We start from the raw sequence: 19,685 nt of genomic DNA, 5'->3' as shown, positions 1-19,685 counted from the left end.
TTATTATTTGTTTAGGTCAACATTTGCTACATGCAAACTGAAGGACTGAAACAAAAATTATAAATAAAAATGTATTATTCAAAATCCACAGGTCTCAGTAAGCTGCAAAAAGTGTACGTAAGTAAACATTTTACAACATTTATAGGATTTATTCTTGTGCATTTGGGACAAAATATAATTGGTTTTAAGAAAATTCTTTAAAAAAATTATTCTGTTCCTCTTGTAATATAAAGTGATCTCTTTGAATCATACCTATTTGTCTTGTCACTCCACTGAGTTTCAGGTTCCTGGAGTGTGAAGGCCTTAACTCCCACTGTGCTCCACATGGAGCGCTGGCTGCAGTGGGTGCACCATAAAATGCAGCTGACTGCTTGGATGAACTAAAAGGCATCTCTTATAATTATAGTCCCCTTAGGAGTATTGAGGCCATGTGTCATTGCATCAGAAAATTGGTATTGCCTAAGACTGCCTTGGATCTTTCCCTCTTTGCCACCCACAGCCCAGCACACACTGCATGCTTATGAATTTTTGACATCTGTGGGGGAAGAATAATGTTTGGAGTCTGTACTGTTCTTGCCATGCAAGAGATCTGTGGGAGGAAGCTAGATACATGCCCGTAAGAACAAAGACAAATGTCAGGCTAGTGCACAAAGCAGGCAGAAAAAGGAACATGAAATGAAAGAGTGGGAACCAGCTGAAACCCTGGTACCTTTCTTTGCACTTTTCAGTGAAAAATGTTTTACTCTCTTCGTTGTGTTGGTAGAGAACAAGATGGATGATTAAATAATCAATGGCATTCATCTACCTGGGATTTCCCAAGGGTTAATTTCAAGACTCCACATACTACCTTATCACTTTCTCATCATAGGCTCACTGGCAGCTACAGTTCGGAGTATAATCTTTCAAGTTCAAATAAAACTAACTTAAAACAATGATTGCCCAGTGCTAACTGTTATAGTGCTAATGGTTCATAGGTAGGCAATAAAACTAATCCTTCTTTAAAAAGGACTTATTGGCTCCTTGAACAAAGACTTTACAATTTTTGTGTATGTTTTCTTTTAACCCCAACTTTCAGTTATTAAAATTTCTGAAACCAGTACACACACCCCTTTCCCCATCCACACACACAGAGTTTACATTTATTATGTGTAATGCCTTCTGGTGTTTTCTTTTGTATTCTCTTTTCTTTCATTTCTAAAAATACTGGTCATGACCCATTGGATGAACTTACAGTTTGAGGAATCCTGTCCATTAGCATGATTTTATTGAAGAAATGATGGCTCTTAGCTGAATTAATAAATTGTGGGCCTAATATGATTCTTCCCCTAAGATAGAGTGATCCAAGATGTGTTCAGAACTGATGGTCTCTATGGATTTTGTTGAGACTCTATTATCCTATATTACTATTCAAATAGCATTGGCTGAGGAGGTACAGGAGAGGCTTAGTGGAGTAGTTTAAAAGCATGATTCGGAAGTCAGAGTACCTGGGTTCAAATCTGATTCTAGCACTTATTTGCTGCAGAATCTCAGACAAGTCACTTAATCTTTTTGTGCTTGAATTTTCACATCTACTGATAGTGATTATAATAATAGTTGTACATCATAGTGCTGTTATGAAAGTTAAATGAGTAAAGTTTAAATTGTTTAGAGGAGTATTTAATGCTAATATATTTATATTTTATATACTATTATTAAAATATAATGTGATTTCATTATATTATTTTATAATATTCTATTATTATATTGTGTTTAGGCCTCCTAGAGAGTCGTATCTTTCAATCAAAGCTAATTTATCTAATTTTCACAAAAATTACAAGTGTAAAAATATATGTAACAGATTGATCAGACACCTCCATGTTTTCAAATCCTTCTTTTCTAGTCAGGAACTGGAAAAACTGGAGTATACCTGATGTTCTTCGGTGACATAGGTTTGCTCTTGGACACTGACTTCTGGTGAGTGTAGTGATTATTTAATTGCAGATATGTTGTGTCATGGTTTAAATCCAGTTTTCAAACTTAAGACAAACCTTGGAGCAGGTTGATTGAGGTAAAGACACTCAGAGCCACGTCTGTTGTAATGACGTGTACCCAAATTTACCCCGTTGGCATCTGACAGTGGTACATATTTGGCCCTTGCTGTGAACCAATGACTTGAAAGTCCCTGGGAGTTTTGGGACAGATCTTGTTGATGTTCCAGGGCACCTTTGAGGCGAGGAGAAAGCACCTCTCAAACTCCAACTACAGATGACATAAATGACCAAGGTGCGCCCCCTTGCTCTCTGACATATGACGACTTGTTTGGAGGATGCCATGCCTCCTCCAGGCTGCTCCCAGCCAATGACTGAACCTGGCAAGCATATGGCAGCAGACCTGTTCCTGGGAGCCATGAGCTCCCCTGAGGAAGGATGTGGGCTGGAAGGGTCTCTGATGACCTTCTTGAACCTTCCTTAGAGAAAGGCGTCTAAGATACATATATATTAATGGAAGATGAGCATAAGTGGCAGCAGAGGATACAAGGTTTTGGTATAAGAAAGAAACTATAAAGATATGCTCCATTTTTATTTCTCTTCTGTTGCCTATACTTTTTTGTGATATGTGGTCACTTAATATGTGCCTGAGAGGCTAAATTCAATTGAATTGAATGATTATTAAGCAAATAGTTAGAACTGGTCTTTAATTGCTGTTTTATGGATTCATGTCCCATTTTTTAAAGAGAACTTACTAGCATTTAACCCAAGAAATCATTCATTCCTCCTTAACACATTTTCTTCCTGACCAGTAGAGCACACTCTAGTAGCTCTACTCCTGCCTAAAGGGTTATTCTTGGTCTCTGGCTGTTTCTTCCTCTTGTCTCTGATTCACAGTCTTGGAGGCTGCAGGGCTTAGTTGTTGGCCCTTATCTCTGGTTATACCAGTGGTGATCTCATTCAATTTGGTAATTTCAAGGTTTAAATATGTCAATGCCAATGACCCCTGAATTTACATGTCCAGCCCAGACCTTTCTCCTAAACTCCAGATTCATAAAGCCAGATGCCTACTCAGCACACAACAAACATCTTAAATTCAACATGTCCAAACTTGAACTTTATCTGCAACCTTCCTAGTTGATGGCAATTATTCCTTCCAATTGCTCAGGCCAATTGGAAGAGGTATTCTTGACTTTTGTTTTTCAATCCTACCCTACATGCAATCATGAGGATTATCTATTGGCTCCACCTCCAAAATATATCCAGAAATTGAAGATTTCATGCACTTGCCTGTGACTATCCTGGCTCAAGCTACCATCATCCCTCTCCTAGAAAAGTTCCAAAGGTATCCTCACTTCATCTGACAGTCTTTCCTTGGCTCTCAGTTATACTTACAAAACTTTTAAAGAGTTTTAAAGAATAGCATCAGATCATGCTACTCCTTTGCTCAAAACACCAAGTGTTTCCCCACTCCTCTTATAGAAGAAGCCAAAGTCCTTGCAGTAGCTCACCCACCCTAGGTAATTTGCCTGCAAGTCCCTGCATTCCCCACCCACTTACATGATGCAGTTTCTTGCACTGGGCCTCTCCTCAAATTCTAGTTCTTCCTGCATGCTCTTCCCCCATGTATTGGTGGCTCACTTCCTTCTTGTCTTCCTAAAATTATTTCAGGGAGGTATACTTCAACCACTTTTTCAATACTGCACACCGGTCCCAAACTCTAGAGTGCTCCTGATCCCCCACTCCTACATGGCTCTGTGCTTTCTCTTTCTCCTGGCTCTCACTGCATTCTAAGATCCTCAAGGGAAAAGATCTGTGTTGCTCACCAATGTTTCCCAAATCCTAGAACAGTGTCTAGACTTAGGGTCCCTAAGTCTTTATGGATAAACAAATTTGTTGACAACAGAAGTGACTACTGTTAAGGATAAAGTCAGTGAATGAGCTTACCTCTTTTATTGTAATATTAGAACTGGTACATATTTAAAATCATTGTAGCTAAATTTTTTCATTCATTCTGCAATAACCGAAAAAATAGACACCTACTCTGCGTCCAACAGTAGACATAGAAAGAAGTGCAGCAGATTACAAGAGGTAGTTATTGCTTTAAGGAGTTTGCATTTTACGTTAGGACGTGAGAAGCACAGCCCCAAGGTGATAGATGTAAAACAAGAGATAAAGAATAAGACAAAATGGTATGTCAGGAATCAAAATAAGGCAAGGTTATTGTTCATTCAATTTTACTTATAAATTGACTCAACATAAAGGATTAGAGGAGCATATGCAATGATATATACCATAAAGTGAATAAAATGGAAACAGGAAATAAGAACAAATGTAAATGAAAGAAACAGACTCTTCCTAAGAGTTAATACCAAGCATCAATTCAGTTTCTGGTGTTGCCATGAGAATTGACTCTGAACATCCTCACTGAAGGAAAGGAAGCACAATCCTTTCATTACTGGAGAAAATGGTCTATTGTATATGCAAGGGAGATGTACGTGGTGTAGACAATGAATGCTATGAGGATGGTTGGTACTATTCTGTGTTTTAAAGGGTAATGTGCTGATAGGATCCCTGAAGTCTCTTCTAGCTCTAAGATTTTTAGATTGTTGTCAGGGTTCCTTTCAATCCACATTTTGTGATAGCTAGTATAAATTGTCACCTATAAGAGGAAGTTTTCTGCTTTCACATGATGAAAATTAATCTCTGTTTTCATTAGACCTTACCTTTCTGATCTAGTTATATTCTTAAAGCAATGCAAAACAAAAAAAGAAGTTTTATCTTAAGTTTCTTTTACTTTGCTTTAGGCCATCATTGTGACTGACCTAAGGTAATAGCATCTTCTAACCCAGTAACTGTGAGTGGAAATTTATTTATATTTGGTGACTTTGTAGAAATATGTTTTGAAGAAAGAAGATGTATTTTTCTTTAATCATTTGAATATAAGTAGTTATTACTTTCAGAAAATTATATACAGTACACAAAGAATGAATGAGGCACTGTGCTAATTACTTCATAAGTGCTAATTCACCTTATTCTTAAAAACTTTTAATCCTGTGTTTTAAAGGTGAGAGATACTGTGGCTCAGAGAGAGAAGGTAACAGATCTGACAGTAGGTAGAATAATTAAGACATAAATTGAGTGTGACTCAAAACCCTTTCTCTTTCCTTTCCATCAAGCCATGTAACCAACAGAGTTTAAGTGAGTTGAGTTAATCTTATTTATGGAATGACATCATTATCAGTGAGATCAGTGAAATTTGTTCATAGCATTCTGGAAGGTTTAGAATGTTCTCACCACTACCATGTAAGTATTGATATATTTCTCCTTCTGTAAGTGAATTCTTTTATTCTCCACTAATCTTTAAACATCATAAAACTTCCAAGTTAAAAAGAACAGGACAAAAACCTCTGAATATTCCTTTGCTGTAAATGGAATATAGAATCCAGCTTGAGTGGATCCTAACTGAACAATACTGTCAAAATTCTGTCAAAGTTAGAATACTCAGAGAAGTAACACTCTGTACAGAATAATTCATGCTTCACGTTATATGAGTTCCTAGAGAACCAATTCCCAGGCGTTACACATTATGTCAAGCACAGTGAATATGCCAGGACAGAGCATCCTCCTTTCCGAAGGCCCATGGTTGGTTTGGTGGGACTTGTAAGGTCTTTTCTGGCTCCTAATTCTACATCAAAATTAATGTCTACAATGCAGTTAAAGTTTTGCAACACAGTTAAGGGAAGTGAGGGAGGTGTATACAATGAGAGCTTTCACAGGTTGTGCTGGTCACTACGGGAATATTGTTGTAATGATTCATTTTATGCGTCAACATGATTTGACCATGAGATATCTAAATATTTGCTCAAGCATTATTCTGGGCTTGTCTGTGAGTCTGTTTTGGATGAGATTAGCATTTGAATGAGTCGCTGAGTAAAGCATATTGTTCTCCAATGTGGGTGTCTCTCATCCAGTCAATTGAAGCCTTGACTAGAGTAAAAAGGCTGCCCTTCTTCAGTAAGAAGTAAGGAGTAAGAAGGAACTCCTCCTGCCTAACAGCCTTGGCCTGGGACATCTGTCTGTCTCCTCCTCTGGACTCAAGCTGAAATATTGCCTCTTCTTGCGTCCTGTATGTGCTGGCGTTCAGACTGGAACTTGTACCATTGACTCCTAATTCTCAGGCTTTGGGCTGGAATCACCCATCTACTCTCCTGGGCCTCCAGGCTTCCAGCATGCTGACGGCAAATCTTGGGACTTCTCAGCCCCCATAACACTTAAGCTAATTCCTTGTCTATAAATCTCATGTGTGTGTGTGTGTGTATATATATATATATATATACACACACACACACACATATATATAGTTTCTTTGGAGAATCCTGAGTAATATGGTTGTATTTTCCAGAAAATCAAAGGCAAATGGCTATTCCTTTCCTAGTGTACTGAGACATGTCCATCTGTTTTTCTTCAGAGCTGAGGTCTCTTATCAAAGAAATCAGAGTTCATTTTCAAGGAAAAGTTATTAGCTGTGCCTGTCTGTGGGAAAATGACAAGATAAAGAAAATTGAATTTCATAATTGATAAAAATTATTGTGATGGCCACATGATACCTGCATGTATCTCTAGGGAATAAGCAGCCCTGTATTGCTTTTTAGTGGGTCTTTCCGTCTCCTCATTACCTTTGAACTCAGGATTAGAAAAAAGAGTAGGCAGAGTAGTCCAGAGGTCAGAAAGGCACTTCTTTCATGAACCCTTTCCTCACCTTTCTTAACATCTTTTCTATGTTTAAAAGAGTCTAAATGGCCTCATTTATTTAAACATCAATTACAGTTAAAGTTGTCATTATGTAAATATAGATCTTTTAAACAAAAGGAAAAAGAAAAGAAGTTAAGAAAGGTGAGGAAAGGGTTCATGAAAGAATGCTTAGCATGGTGAAACATAGCTGTCCACTGCATACAGCCTTTGCTTCAGTCCTTCCTTAAAAGGAACTGACTATTCCGGCCACCTGTAACCTTTCCTAGACGCCAATTCATGAAGAAGAGGGGAAGGGCTTCTCCTGAAGTGCGTAGCTGCCCTCTGCCCTCTGCCTGTTTGCACCATTTGTGTGTTTTGCTTTGCTTTGTTTTTCCAGTACTTTTTCTAGGGCATTTCTAGACTATGCTGATGGAAATAAGAATAAAAAATAGGGTGATGAGGTGAAATAAGAGAACAGTATAAAATAAACTTCTTTATTCAGGGGATTTATTATGTAGAAGATAAATGATTAAAAGTTAAAAGCATAATTATTTGTTTCAAATTTCTCAAACAAGAGGTAGAAGATACTATGATGATTGTTTAGAACATTTGCTGTGAAAATGACATTAGAGACACTCATAATTATCACGGTTTTATTTTCCTAAGTTTTTAAAAGTTACCCAATATTCTAGGTTTATTTCACATATTTCTCATTTTATATTACCAAAAGTGGCTAAGATTGAAAACCTAAGAGATATGTCATTTATAAAAGTATAAGGTGGAATGCAGGAAAATAAAAATCCCCCAAATAACTGTGATTAAAAACAACAAGAAGATTCAACATCACCATCTTCCCTGCACAACTAATCTTTATCAATTCCTATTGGCCCATCTGAAATTTATTCAGTTTAAAACTAAAGATGGCAAAACATGAGCACTTGTAGTGATAACATTTTAGGCTCTTAACTATGATTTATAATGTCATCTCTATGGATGCCGGGATCAGAGTTTGTTAGGAAGTACAGAGCAGACAGCTCACAGACACACCGTACCTCAGGGAGAAGCATATCAATACAGTAACAGTCAACTGTGGGCAGAGCACAACTCCACAGGCTTCATTCATTTACCACAGCTGGTTCCACTAACTCCAGCCACAGTGCATGCAGTCACATACTTTGATTCTCCTGGTCTGCATGTTTTTTTTTCTTTTTTTAGTGATATGTTTGGTTTAATTTTCAGATTATTAACAATGACTGCATATTTTAGTAACAAGGCTAGCATAAATTCCATTTACAAAATGCACTTTGGTGGGTTTTGTTTTTCTTTGGTATCACTGATATACAATCACATGAGCAACATTGTGGTTACCAGATTCCCCCCATTATTAAGTCCCCAGCACATATCCCATTACAGTCACTGTCCATCAGTGTAGTAGGATGCTATAGAGTCACTACTTGTCTTCTCTGTGCTATACTGCCTTCCCCATGCCCCCCCATGTTATATGTCCCAATCGTAATGCCCCCCACTCCCCTTCTCTCTCCCTTCCCACCCACCCTTCCCAGTCCCTTTTCCTTTGACAATTGTTAGTCCATTCTTGGGTTCTGTGAGTCTGCTGCTGTTTTGTTCCTTCAGTTTTTGCTTTGTTCTTATGCTCCACAGTTGAGTGAAATCATTTGGTACTTGTCTTTCTCTGCCTGGCTTATTTCACTGAGGATAATACCCTCTAGCTCCATCCATGTTGTTGCAAATGGTAGGATTTGTTTTCTTCTTATGGCTGAATAATATTCCATTGTGTATGTGTACCACCTCTTCTTTATCCATTCATCTACTGATGGACACTGAGGTTGCTTCTGTTTCTTGGCTATTGTAAATAGTGCTGTGATAAACATAGGGGTGCATATGTCTTTTTGAAACTGTAATCCTGCATTTTTAGGGTAAATTCCTAGGAGTGGAATTCCCGGGTCAAATGGTATTTCTATTTTGAGTTTTTTGAGGAACCTCCATACTGTTTTCCACAGGGGTTGAACTAGTTTATATTCCCACCAGGAGTGTAGGAGGAGGTTCCTCTTTCTCCACATCCTCACCAGCATTTGTTGTTCCTACATGTTGTTTTTTTTAATGAAAGTTCTCCTTAACACTTTAGTTGTTATGTAATTCTTTCCTCTGAACTATTTCATCCTTTCCTCAAAATGATCTAATTTGTCTCATTCTTTAGATTTTACACATGAATAACTTCAGAGAAAAGAAAATCAACTTACCTGGTCTTTCTGTTGTTTTGGTTGAACTCTGATTCTCAGCTTTAGAGGAAAGAAAAGAAAAGAAAAGAACTAAAATTAAACATTGAATAACAGATCTCTCACAATGATTACAGGTGGTGAATGGATACAGATTTTTAAATAATTTCTAATTCACTTTTTCTCAAATCATAAAATCATGAGGCTTCATGATTAGAAGAAACTTTAGAGGAGGGCAGCCAACATTTTCTTTAAGAGCCAAATAGTAAGTATTTTCAGTTGTGTGGACCTTAAGTCTCTGTAGCAACACTTCAACTTTGTTCTTGTAATGTGCATACAACCATACATAATACCTAAAGAATAGGTATATGTAATGAAACCTCACTTAGAAAAACAGTTGTAGGGGATTGGATTTGGCCTGTGCGCCACAGTTTGCTGGGTACAACTTTTCATCTTGAATTTGCCAAAGTAACACAGACAACCACAGATGCTGCATTAGGAGTTTCATGAGTGGTGCTGATATTGTGTTGTATTCCTACTAAGACAGGATGCAACTTCTGACATAAGGAAGATTCAGGATGGTTCAGACAGGTACTTTTGCATCTTAGGGAATTCCTTTAGAATAAATATAGTCCAGAAGACCTTTCTACAAGTCAAATTGCTAGAAAGAATTACAGGCAAAGATTGGTTCAACAACTCTAAGTATATGCACCACGAACAAGATTTGTCAAGTGAACAGTGTAGAAAATAATTTTGAAACAAACAGAAGCCCAGTAATGATAAGATAAAATATACATTTGCTCCCTTTGAATCTTCATTTGACTGTCTATCAGTATCTCAAATTTAATATGCTCAAAACAGAACTGTTGACTCACTGGTATCCTTTAATCTGCCTCTTGGCTCAATGCGTGGTACCATTGTTCCCCAACTGCACAAGCCAACAAGAAGTGGCCTTCTTGATTTTCCTCTTTCTTTTACTGCTATAAGCTGTAGATGTAAAATATATTCCAAATATGTCTCACCACTTTCTTGGCTACTGTTTGTCCAGCACCCACATCTCTCCCCTCAGTACCAGCAATAGCCACGTAGAAAAATCTTTTAAAATTTAAGCTTGGCTGCTTGCATTGCTCCTTATTCTTCCTACTATGGCTAGCAAATCTTTAGAGGATGTGGCCTTAGCCTTGCTCCTCAATTCATCTCTAACAGTTCAGCCCCTTTTTGCCAGGCGTGGCCTCCCCATGGTAGAGACGTCGTGGGGCTCTTCCCTCCTCAGGCGTCTCTGTGTGCTCTTCCCTGTGCCTCACTGCTGTTCCCCAGGCTGTTTGGCTCCCTTCCACCTCTCACAGCTCTGCTCAGATGCCACCACACAGAGACGTCTTTTCCAACTACCTGATCTAAAGTTGCCTCCTCATTTCCCATCATACCAGCCCACCTCTCAGTTTCATTTGCTAGCAGTACCATTATTACTACAGAGATTTTTACTTTATTTTTAAGAAAATGTGTTTCTTGTCAGTTAAAATGTAAGTCCATGAGGACAGAGAGTTCTTGTTTTACTCAGCTACAATTCCAGGGCCTCCACCAGGTCTCTAGTAAAAGTATATGAAATTAATTAATGAAAAAGAAAATAATAGTAAGTAAAACTGATTCTACCTACCTGAACTCATTTTTTCAGGAAAATATGAATACTTCACTTAAAATCGCTAGCTAAATTTTAGTTGTCAATCATCCTGAGTAAGGTTTCAGTCTTTACTAAACATCTAAGTTTGAGACTAGGTTAACAGAATGCTCTACACTCTTTGGCTATTTGAATTTACTCACTCCATAAGTCAGAGCTTGGACTTTTCTCAAAATGCACATGTATTATGAAAGTTATAATAATGATAGTTACCATTTTAAAGTAACTCTTATGATAAGTTCCACTTATTATTTGTTGATGTCTACAAGGGGGATGTTATTATTCCCATTCTGCTGATCTGCAAATATTAGATGAAAAAAATGAAGCTATCTTCTCAAGGGCGGCAGGATTCTCATTCAGGTCTGTTGGTTCTAATACCAACCCTTTTTAATAAAATAGTTCTTCCTCCCACTTTTCCAGATTTCCTTCTGAATGGAAAGTTTATGTAGTTAATTTCTATTTTTGATAACTAGTTCAAATACCTGTGAATATTTCATAATGCTGTGTTAGGAAAGTACAGTTAAAATATTTATCAGCTTTTAGAGGATTAGAATAATAAGAAAATCAAAACCTTTTGTTCCTCTTGCTATTAATATTAGGTCATAACCATTGTTGCTGATAGATTTCAATGAGAATGAAAAAAATTTAAACCTGTACCAGACAATATCTGATTATTTTTTATTTGACTTCTTTTATTCAGTGTTCAAAATTGCACAATAATTGTAGGAGGACATATATAAAAGAAAAATAACTGTACCCTAAGACTTGGCTGCATCTTTAAAAATATATAAATACAACAATTCAAAACCCTTATATTCAGTGTCATGAGAAGTCCTGACTTTTATGTATGAATGGATGTATTGTTAGTCTGATGACAAAATTCTGCAAGTCTTACATATTTAATCAAAACTGAAATATATACCTTTTTTCCTGAAATCAAGGAGATACTATTTGGCAGGTAGTAATGTTTTCATATGGTATGCCACTTTCAAATTTGGACTTAGTTCTGTTGATATAAAAACTTAACAGAAATGACTGCTACAGGATATGGTTAAAGTTATGAGAATTAATGAAATGTGAAGAAATTGGCAATTATTCCTTGATTTTACTTATAACTTTCATATTATATGTGCATTTTGAGAAAAGTCCAAGCTCTGACCTATGGAGTGAGTAAATTCAAATAGCCAATGAGTGTAGAGCATTCTGTTAACCTAGTCTCAAACTTAGATGTTAAGTAAAGATCGAAACCTTACTCAGAATGATTGGCAACTAAAAATTTGTTTATTGAGTTTAATTCTCTATGAAAAGGATGTCTTATTAAATACAAAATTCTAAATTGCTGAACTTTAATCCACATTAATCCAAACCCAAGTTTTACTCAATTATCTTTTAAAACAGAGAGCTTAACAACAAAACAACAAATAACTTTGCTAAATATTCTTCTTATTAAAGATATTGTGCTCCCAGCTATATATGTGTATATATATATATATATACACATATATAGCTAAATATAATTACACATAGAACATGATATATCATTAATAATTTCTAGCAGAAGGAATATATGCATCCATTCCCATAAGTGACTCTTAACAGATTTGCTTAAAAACAATTTACTCTGACCAGTTCAAGTTTTCCTTATTATTATCCTATATACAGCATTGACTGAGTCATTATACATGACATTACTTTTGATTTGACTAAACCATGATTTAGGACCAAGACTTTGTTATCCTGAGATTCTTCTTGTATCTTCCCCTATGAAATTAAATATCATGTAAGATACATTATGATTAAGTTCTCAAACAAGTGTCATAGATAAATGGTGCAATTCACAAAAGAGATAATGAAGTTGGGTGATCGGGTAAACTAATGTTTTCCAAAGGATGAGATTCATAGCATTGTATGAAAGAGTCTATAAGGCAATACTAGAAATTGGCATTAAATAAGATTAAAACTCTCCATGAGAAAGTTTTTTTCTTTTCAGCTTTCTTCAGTTTATTTGGCCATTTCAATTAGGAAGTTTTTGAAAATTTCTATTTGATGCAAATATGTTATTAATGCCTAGCAAGTGCTTATCTTGATTTATTTTTAAACAATGAGCAAGACTGAAACTTAGAGCCTTTGGCAAGCAACACAATCTAGCTAGAATTTAATTATATTCTTTTTGCATGATAGTGATTTGATAGCTCCTCTTAATTTATGCCAAGTGAAACAGATTCTTCATTTATGATGGTTTCCTTTTCAAACAAATTGAGAATAAAAAGTGCATCAATTTAAAGGAAGTACCAGATAAATAATAATGCAGATTATATACATGTCAGGAACAGTCATTAAATTGGGGAAATACTTGAGGCAAAATCTTGAAAAGGCCCTTGATGGATGTGTAGAATTTGAATAAACAATTAGAGGAAGGAAGAGGAGAAGAAGGAATAAGGGTATACAAATAAGAAAGGCAGGATGAAAAAAAAAACACAGTCAAGAATAAATCTGGCATGGTGGGCAACAGCGAGAGAACCACACAGAATCACAGGTTTACATTCAGTCAGTCAGTCTCTAGTGTTATAATTACTGAACACTAACTTGTCAAGCATATGATACACCCAATTAAAAGTTAGTTGTGTTTTCATTCCTTATTAGAAAAAAGGTCTTTGCAGATGTAATTAAGTTAAGGATCTTGAGAATAGATCATCCGAGATCAGGGTGGACCCTAAATTCAAGTGTTTTTATAAGAGGAGACACACAGGAAAAGGTGCTGTGAAAAGGGAGGCAGGGATCACAGTGGTGCATCTACAGAGCAAGAAGTGCTAGGATTGCTGGCCAGCCCCAGAATCTAGGAGGCACACAGATGCCCTCCAAAACATTTTTGGTGAATAAGTAAGTAACTTAATTAATTCTAAGTGCCCTCATTTCTTTAATTATAAAATCAGAATGCTGAGTTAATGATGATTTCTATCTCAAAAACTCTAGAATTCTAGGAATGTGTCTTCTACAGGCAGAATAAAAATAGAAGAAATACATACAACTTCAAGAGAATGAGAAATGATTAGAAAGAAATATTTTAAGGACATGCTTCTCTTTTGATCTATGTTTCATCTTTCTAAAGAGTAAAGCAATAAACCTCACTAACTCCTCTCTACTCTAAATCAAACCTGCTCTTGAGATGATGTACCCACAATGCCTTCATTTGGTAGTCACTTTACAAGGACCCACGGCCCACATATTTAAGAGGGAGATGAATGACTGATCAACCCTCCCCTGTCAGTAGTTTGTTTTGCTCTCTGTCTCTCTGCCGTAGCTCTGCTGATTCTGAATGTTTCTGTGTGTGGGGGTGGACATGGAAAGGGAGAGCACTGCTCTGCTGCCCAGTAGTCTGGGCAGGTTCTTGATTTCATCATGCCCAGTGGGAATGTGTGCACACTCATCCTGTGGAAAGGACTCCATGCCAAGCAGGAAGCACCTTGAGGAATGAGAGGTCTAGGGAGAAATGGCTGCCCAAAGAATGAGTTTTATAATAAAATTATCTAGAGGACTTAGTACAGAACTAGTTAATCAAAAGGCAATTACAAAGGGAGCAGTAAATACCCTCATTCCATTCTCTTGCTTTCCAGGGTGTTTCATTTTTCAAGAAATGGCTTTGTGGGTGTATGTTTTAAAAACTACTTGGAAGAAAGCCACTTCAAACTGTGATTAGAAGCTAAATAAATATAATAGTCCCTAGAACTGAGATTCAGAGGCTATTTTACTGTATGAATCAAAGCAAAATCAGTAGTCTTAAGTGACTCATAGGGCTGACCACCCACTTCGGTATTAAGTGCTGATTTTAATAAACCATGGTCCCTTAATGACCTTTTTCTCATCAGTCACTGAATGGGTGGGTACTAGTGCAGAGTACAGATCATTTGAACTTAATCCTCACATGCTACACATTTTGCAGATGCATGCTTTTGTTCTCTATAATTGGGGCAATTGTATTATGAGATGGAGGGAGTTTTGATGTGCTAAAGGTAACTTTCAGACATGTATCTACAAAATAAGTTCTAAGTATAGAAACCAAAACACCACTACAAGGAAATGTTCTTCATGTGAAGGAGAAATGACCCTGCTTTTCAAATGCCTCTATTTGGTGATTATCTCATTAAACAAAATTATTAGTTTACAGTTATGGTATGAGATTAGACTCCTTCTACATAGCCTTTATGTTGTGCTTAAAATGGTACAATAAAAAGGGCAAAGTGGATGTTCCTAATCTGTTTCTAGGCAAGAGTGGGCTCTGGACATCCTCAGTTCTCACTTGCCACCTCCATCCACCCCTCAGGTCTCCCAAGAAGAGACAGAGACTGTGAGTTATCTGGAACTGCTTCTTAAGGACAAGGACAGTGGATATGGCCAAGATTGCATTAGTTGTTTATAATTTTTTCTACTCAGGCTATTTTGACTAAAAGTATTGATGGCTTCATATCACGGAGGCCAGGATGTGGGAAGTGCTTGTTGTAAAGATATATGTAAACAGGAACTGGGATGTTGTCAGAAACCAGGGAGCCTAGGACCTGCGACTCTTTCTCTCAGGAATAACTTCATCTTGCTCATATGGTCTCTCATCTCCCTACATACTTTCTTGCTGTTCTTCCTATTAGCTCTGTTAATCACAAAACCTGCTTCCTATGCCTTCTATTGGAAACATCATGGCTGTCCCTGACTTACTCTACTACCACCTTGCTGCTTCAGTTCTCACAGCTGGTCACTGTTTTGTTTGTTTGGGTTACCTAGTTCCACCTACCCAGGAAGGAAATTTGATTGGCCTAACTCAATATTTTTTTCCTTCCATTTTTAAACAAAGCTTCATAAAGAAATTCAAATAAAATTCACTTATTTTAAGTATACAGCTTAACATTTTCAGTAAATTTATAGAGTTCTGCAACCATCACTGTGATCTAATTTTAGAACATTATCATCAATAACAAGAAAACTCCCTTGAGCCTTTTTGCAGCCAATCCCCAGTGCCACCTCAAGCCCTAGGCAAATACTTACCTGCTTTCTGTCCATATAAAAACATTCATGCTGGATATTTCATATAAATGGAATCATCATGTTGTGTTTTATCAAAGGCCTCTTTCATTGAGTGTAATGTTTTTCAGGTTGATAGTGTTATAGCATGTATCAATATTTTATTCCTCTAAATTACTGAATAGTATTCCATTGTATGGATATCCCAAGTTTTGCAATATCCCATATCCATTCCAAATGGAAAATCCAATGGGATATTCCAGTTCACCACTTCACGAACATTTGGATGTTTCCAGTGTGACTGTTTTAAAGAATGTTACTATTAATATTCATTATCTCAATACACCCTGTCTTGATTATTCTAGCTTTAGAGTAAGTTTTGAAATCAGCTTGTCTAAGTCCTCCAACTTTTAAAATTATTTGTCAAAAATATTTTGGCTATTCTAGGTCCTTTCCATTTCTATATGTTTTAGGATCAGCTTACCAATTGCTAAAAAATACAAAAAATAAACTTGGGGGTGATTCTGACAGGGATTACAGTGAATCTATTAATCAGTTATTTATCAACTTGAGGGAAATTGACATCGTAAGTATTGACTCTTTCAATCCATTAATATATAATGTCTCTCCATTTATTTAGACATTTAATTTCTCACAAGAATATTTTGTAGTTCAGAATACAAAGCTTGCAAGTCTACTGCTAAACTTATTCCTTAATGTTTTATTTTTCTGACGTATTGTGAATGGCATTATTTCCTCTATTTTATTGTTGGATTGTCATTGCTAACATACAGAAATATTATTTATTTTTGTATGTCTTATATCCTGTGATATGAAATGTTCTATTAGTTCTAGTAGTTTTATTGTGGATTCTTTGGAGTTTCTACATAGGTAATCACGTAGCCTACTAGGAAATTTTTCTATTTCTTCCTCTCTAATCTGGATAAATGGATCTGTTTGTCTACCTATCTATCTATATCTATCATCTTATTGTATATCTAGAATCTTTGGTTATAATTTTGAATAGAAGTCGTAAGAATGGACAACTTTGCTGTGTTCCCAGTCTTAAGAGGAAAGCATGAAGTCTTTCACTACTAAGTATGTCTGATGTATGTTTTTCATAGATGCCCTTTATCAATTTGAAGAAGTTACATTTTATATCTAGTTCATTGAGGGTTTTAATATGAAATGGGCATTAACTTTTGTCAAATTCTTTTTCTGCATCTAGTGATTCATTGGGTATATTACTACTTGATTTTCATCTTAAGCCAACCTTGCATTCTTGGATAATCTCACTTGTGCATGTTTTCTATTCCTTTTTATATGTTACTGAATTTGGCTTGCTAATATTTTTTATTAAGGATATTTACATCTATGTCCATGAAAAATATTGGTGTCTATTTTCCTTAATTGCTTTTTCTTTTCATAATTTTTAGCATTGGTATCAGGGTAATACTGGTCTCAGATAATTTTTGGTGCAGCAGCCCCTTATCCTCTACTTCCTGAAAGGGCTTGAGAAAAATTGGCATCTTTTTTTTGAAAATATTTTATATAAATCCCAATTGAGCTTAGTGCTTTCTTCATTGGACCATTTATAATTTCTACTGCCATATCTTTAATTGTTTTAGTTCTTCTCAGACTTCCTATCTTCTACGGTCAGTTTTTGCTATTTGTTTCTTACTAAGAAGTTTCCTATTTCATCAAAGCTGTCTAACCTGTTTTCTAAATTTATTTCATTTTGTACCAGGTGATATCATAGGTTACTGCCCATCCTGGGATTAATCTTCCTTGGCACCCACCCTTTTGGGCTATAGAAGGAGAAATCATCCCTGTACAAAGCAAAGTTACCACATGATCATCCCATTTGGTAGAGACTAGGAGACAATATAGGTGGCACACAAATCTTTGCTAACTGTGTACTAAAAAACATTCTGAATCTGATCTATCCAGCACAAAATTTAATGTTTCAGCACAAATCCTTATACTTACTCTTGTGTTGGGAACTTTGAAATGTTGAAACAGCATTTGGAAGTGAAATATTTGTCACTGTTGCACCTGTGTTGGTGAACTCCTCCTTCATAACACCATTGGTTGTGGTTCCTAATTATATACAAAGAATGAGCAGCCATCAGGAGTGTAATAAGTCACTAGAAAGCATGATTAGTATTAATATTAACATCAAGTTACAGCTTGAAGATGAGTTACTAAAAGTCTTCTGATCAAGATTTAGAAATCCAGTTTTTTGATGTTTTCCTTTTGGTGATCCAGTTAATTACATTTTCCTGTATGCCTGTAGGCTATCTTATTTGATCATAACAGTAATCCTATGAATTAAATAATATTTATGATAATTTTATATATAACGATCAGAAAGTTAAATAATTTCCCCATAGTCACATAACTTGTAACAGGAGGGAGCCAGAATCTGAATCCAAGCCTTTCTGATGCAAAAGTTAATCATCAGCTATCCTGGAAAGAGGTAAAGAAGTGGTAGTAGTTGAAGATGGTACCATGGTTCCCATGCTGTTTGGGAGAGAATTTTCAGGTATGTGGAACAGCCATCAGGAGAGGAATAATAAGAAGTAACTAGAATAAACTTTCAAATATACTTAGTTCATTTATTTTTTTGTGGGGGGGGGAAGGAAAATTAACAAAATAGCAATAAGCAAAACTTTGAAAAATGACATGGGAATAAGATGACTTGAAACAATTTGTATTTGCACAAATATTATGAGAACAGAATCATTAATGCCCTTCAGTCTTTTTAAAGTCTGGTATGGGGAACACTGGGTTAGTAAGGAAAATACAGGCATGCCAGGTAGTGCGTGCATAGTGTTAACTAGATATGATGTTGGCAGAGATGAGGGTAAGTCAGTGTAATATGATCCTACCATAAAGTAGGTTGAAAGCCTGAATTGCTGGTGACTTGATGAGGTACCAGTTGGCTACCATTTTATCACAGCAAACATCTATAATGATCCAGAGTCTTAGTGCAGCTGAGAGATGCATGCTGGAGAAACTGATAGTTGTAAGAAGATCTCATAGACAATGGGTAAATAAGTCTTTAAGCAAAAGTTTTCAGGAACTGGTATACAAACAAAATATAACATACACTCAAATATAAGCTACAGCATTAACACTGCATGTGAGAAAGAAAGAATGGAAATGGGCACAAACTTCAGAAAATCTGGAAGTGTTAAATTGAAAGGAAAACATTTGAAGAAGTAAACAAATATTGTAGGAAAGCAGAAATTAATGTTGTGATAGCACGGACATATGAAAGTTCACCCAACAGTTGATGTTAGATGAACATATTAGAGTAAAGATTTTGCTTTAAAGATTTCCACTCACTGGCACTCAAAGAACACATGATTGGAAAATACCAGAACAGGAGTACATTTTCAGAAATTTTTGGACAAAAATTCTTCTGCTAAGCTGAAATGGGAAACCATGAAAAAGCTATATTCATGGCTTAAAGAATTCTGTAGTAAAAAGCAGACCCAGCAGTCTTAGTGGTGGAAAAGGGAATACATATCTAAGAAAGAAGTGGGGATCTGCCAGATGAAACACATATGGAGTAGAATAATAGAATAGTTGGGGATAAAATGCCAAAGTTTTTCCTAAGAGACTTGCCTATTATTAATGTGGAATATACTATACAAATGAAAGTGGCATTAGAGCCTACACTTGATTCAGTACAGGTTGTCAATTACACATTATTAATTAAGCAATGGAAGGAATCTTGAATGCTTTGAAGGTAACCAAAATATTTAAAATATATATATATATATATATATGGTGGACCTAAAAGGCATAGAATGAAAAATGTGGGGACTAATGCTGCCACAGCCATAAATTTTCAAATTTTACTACTATCATGAAATGTTTCAAAACCTAGTTTCAAGACAAAAGAAAACGGGTGACTGATATTTATTAAGTTTCATCTGGCAGATCCCCACTTCTGCCTAAAAGCAGGTTATAAATTCTTCTTTTATTGGAAACAGACTCTCACCAGCCCATAGAAGGCATCAGAGGAATCTGCAGACAACTCACTCCATTAGTTTC

At 36.1% G+C, this 19,685-nt stretch overlaps 1 protein-coding gene across 5 annotated transcripts in view; it reads right to left on the bottom strand.

Annotated features, from left to right (window-relative positions):
• Nucleotides 1–19,685, bottom strand: part of EMCN (endomucin) — a 118,459-nt gene that overhangs the window by 47,857 nt on the left and 50,917 nt on the right. For all 5 annotated transcript variants that reach the window (XR_012131643.1, XM_073237249.1, XM_073237247.1 and 2 more), the window contains 2 exons: nt 17,610–17,720; nt 8,960–8,998 (listed from right to left, as the gene is read on the bottom strand). Coding sequence is in view for 4 of the 5 variants with exons in the window: in XM_073237249.1 (XP_073093350.1) it covers nt 8,960–8,998; nt 17,610–17,720 (150 nt within the window). In the remaining variant the exon portion in view is untranslated. The remainder of the gene's footprint in view (nt 1–8,959; nt 8,999–17,609; nt 17,721–19,685) is intronic.

This window comes from Manis javanica, chromosome 5 (assembly GCF_040802235.1).
Source record: "Manis javanica isolate MJ-LG chromosome 5, MJ_LKY, whole genome shotgun sequence".
Taxonomy (NCBI): Eukaryota; Metazoa; Chordata; class Mammalia; order Pholidota; family Manidae; genus Manis; species Manis javanica.
This window is presented reverse-complemented; position numbering and strand designations above follow the sequence as displayed.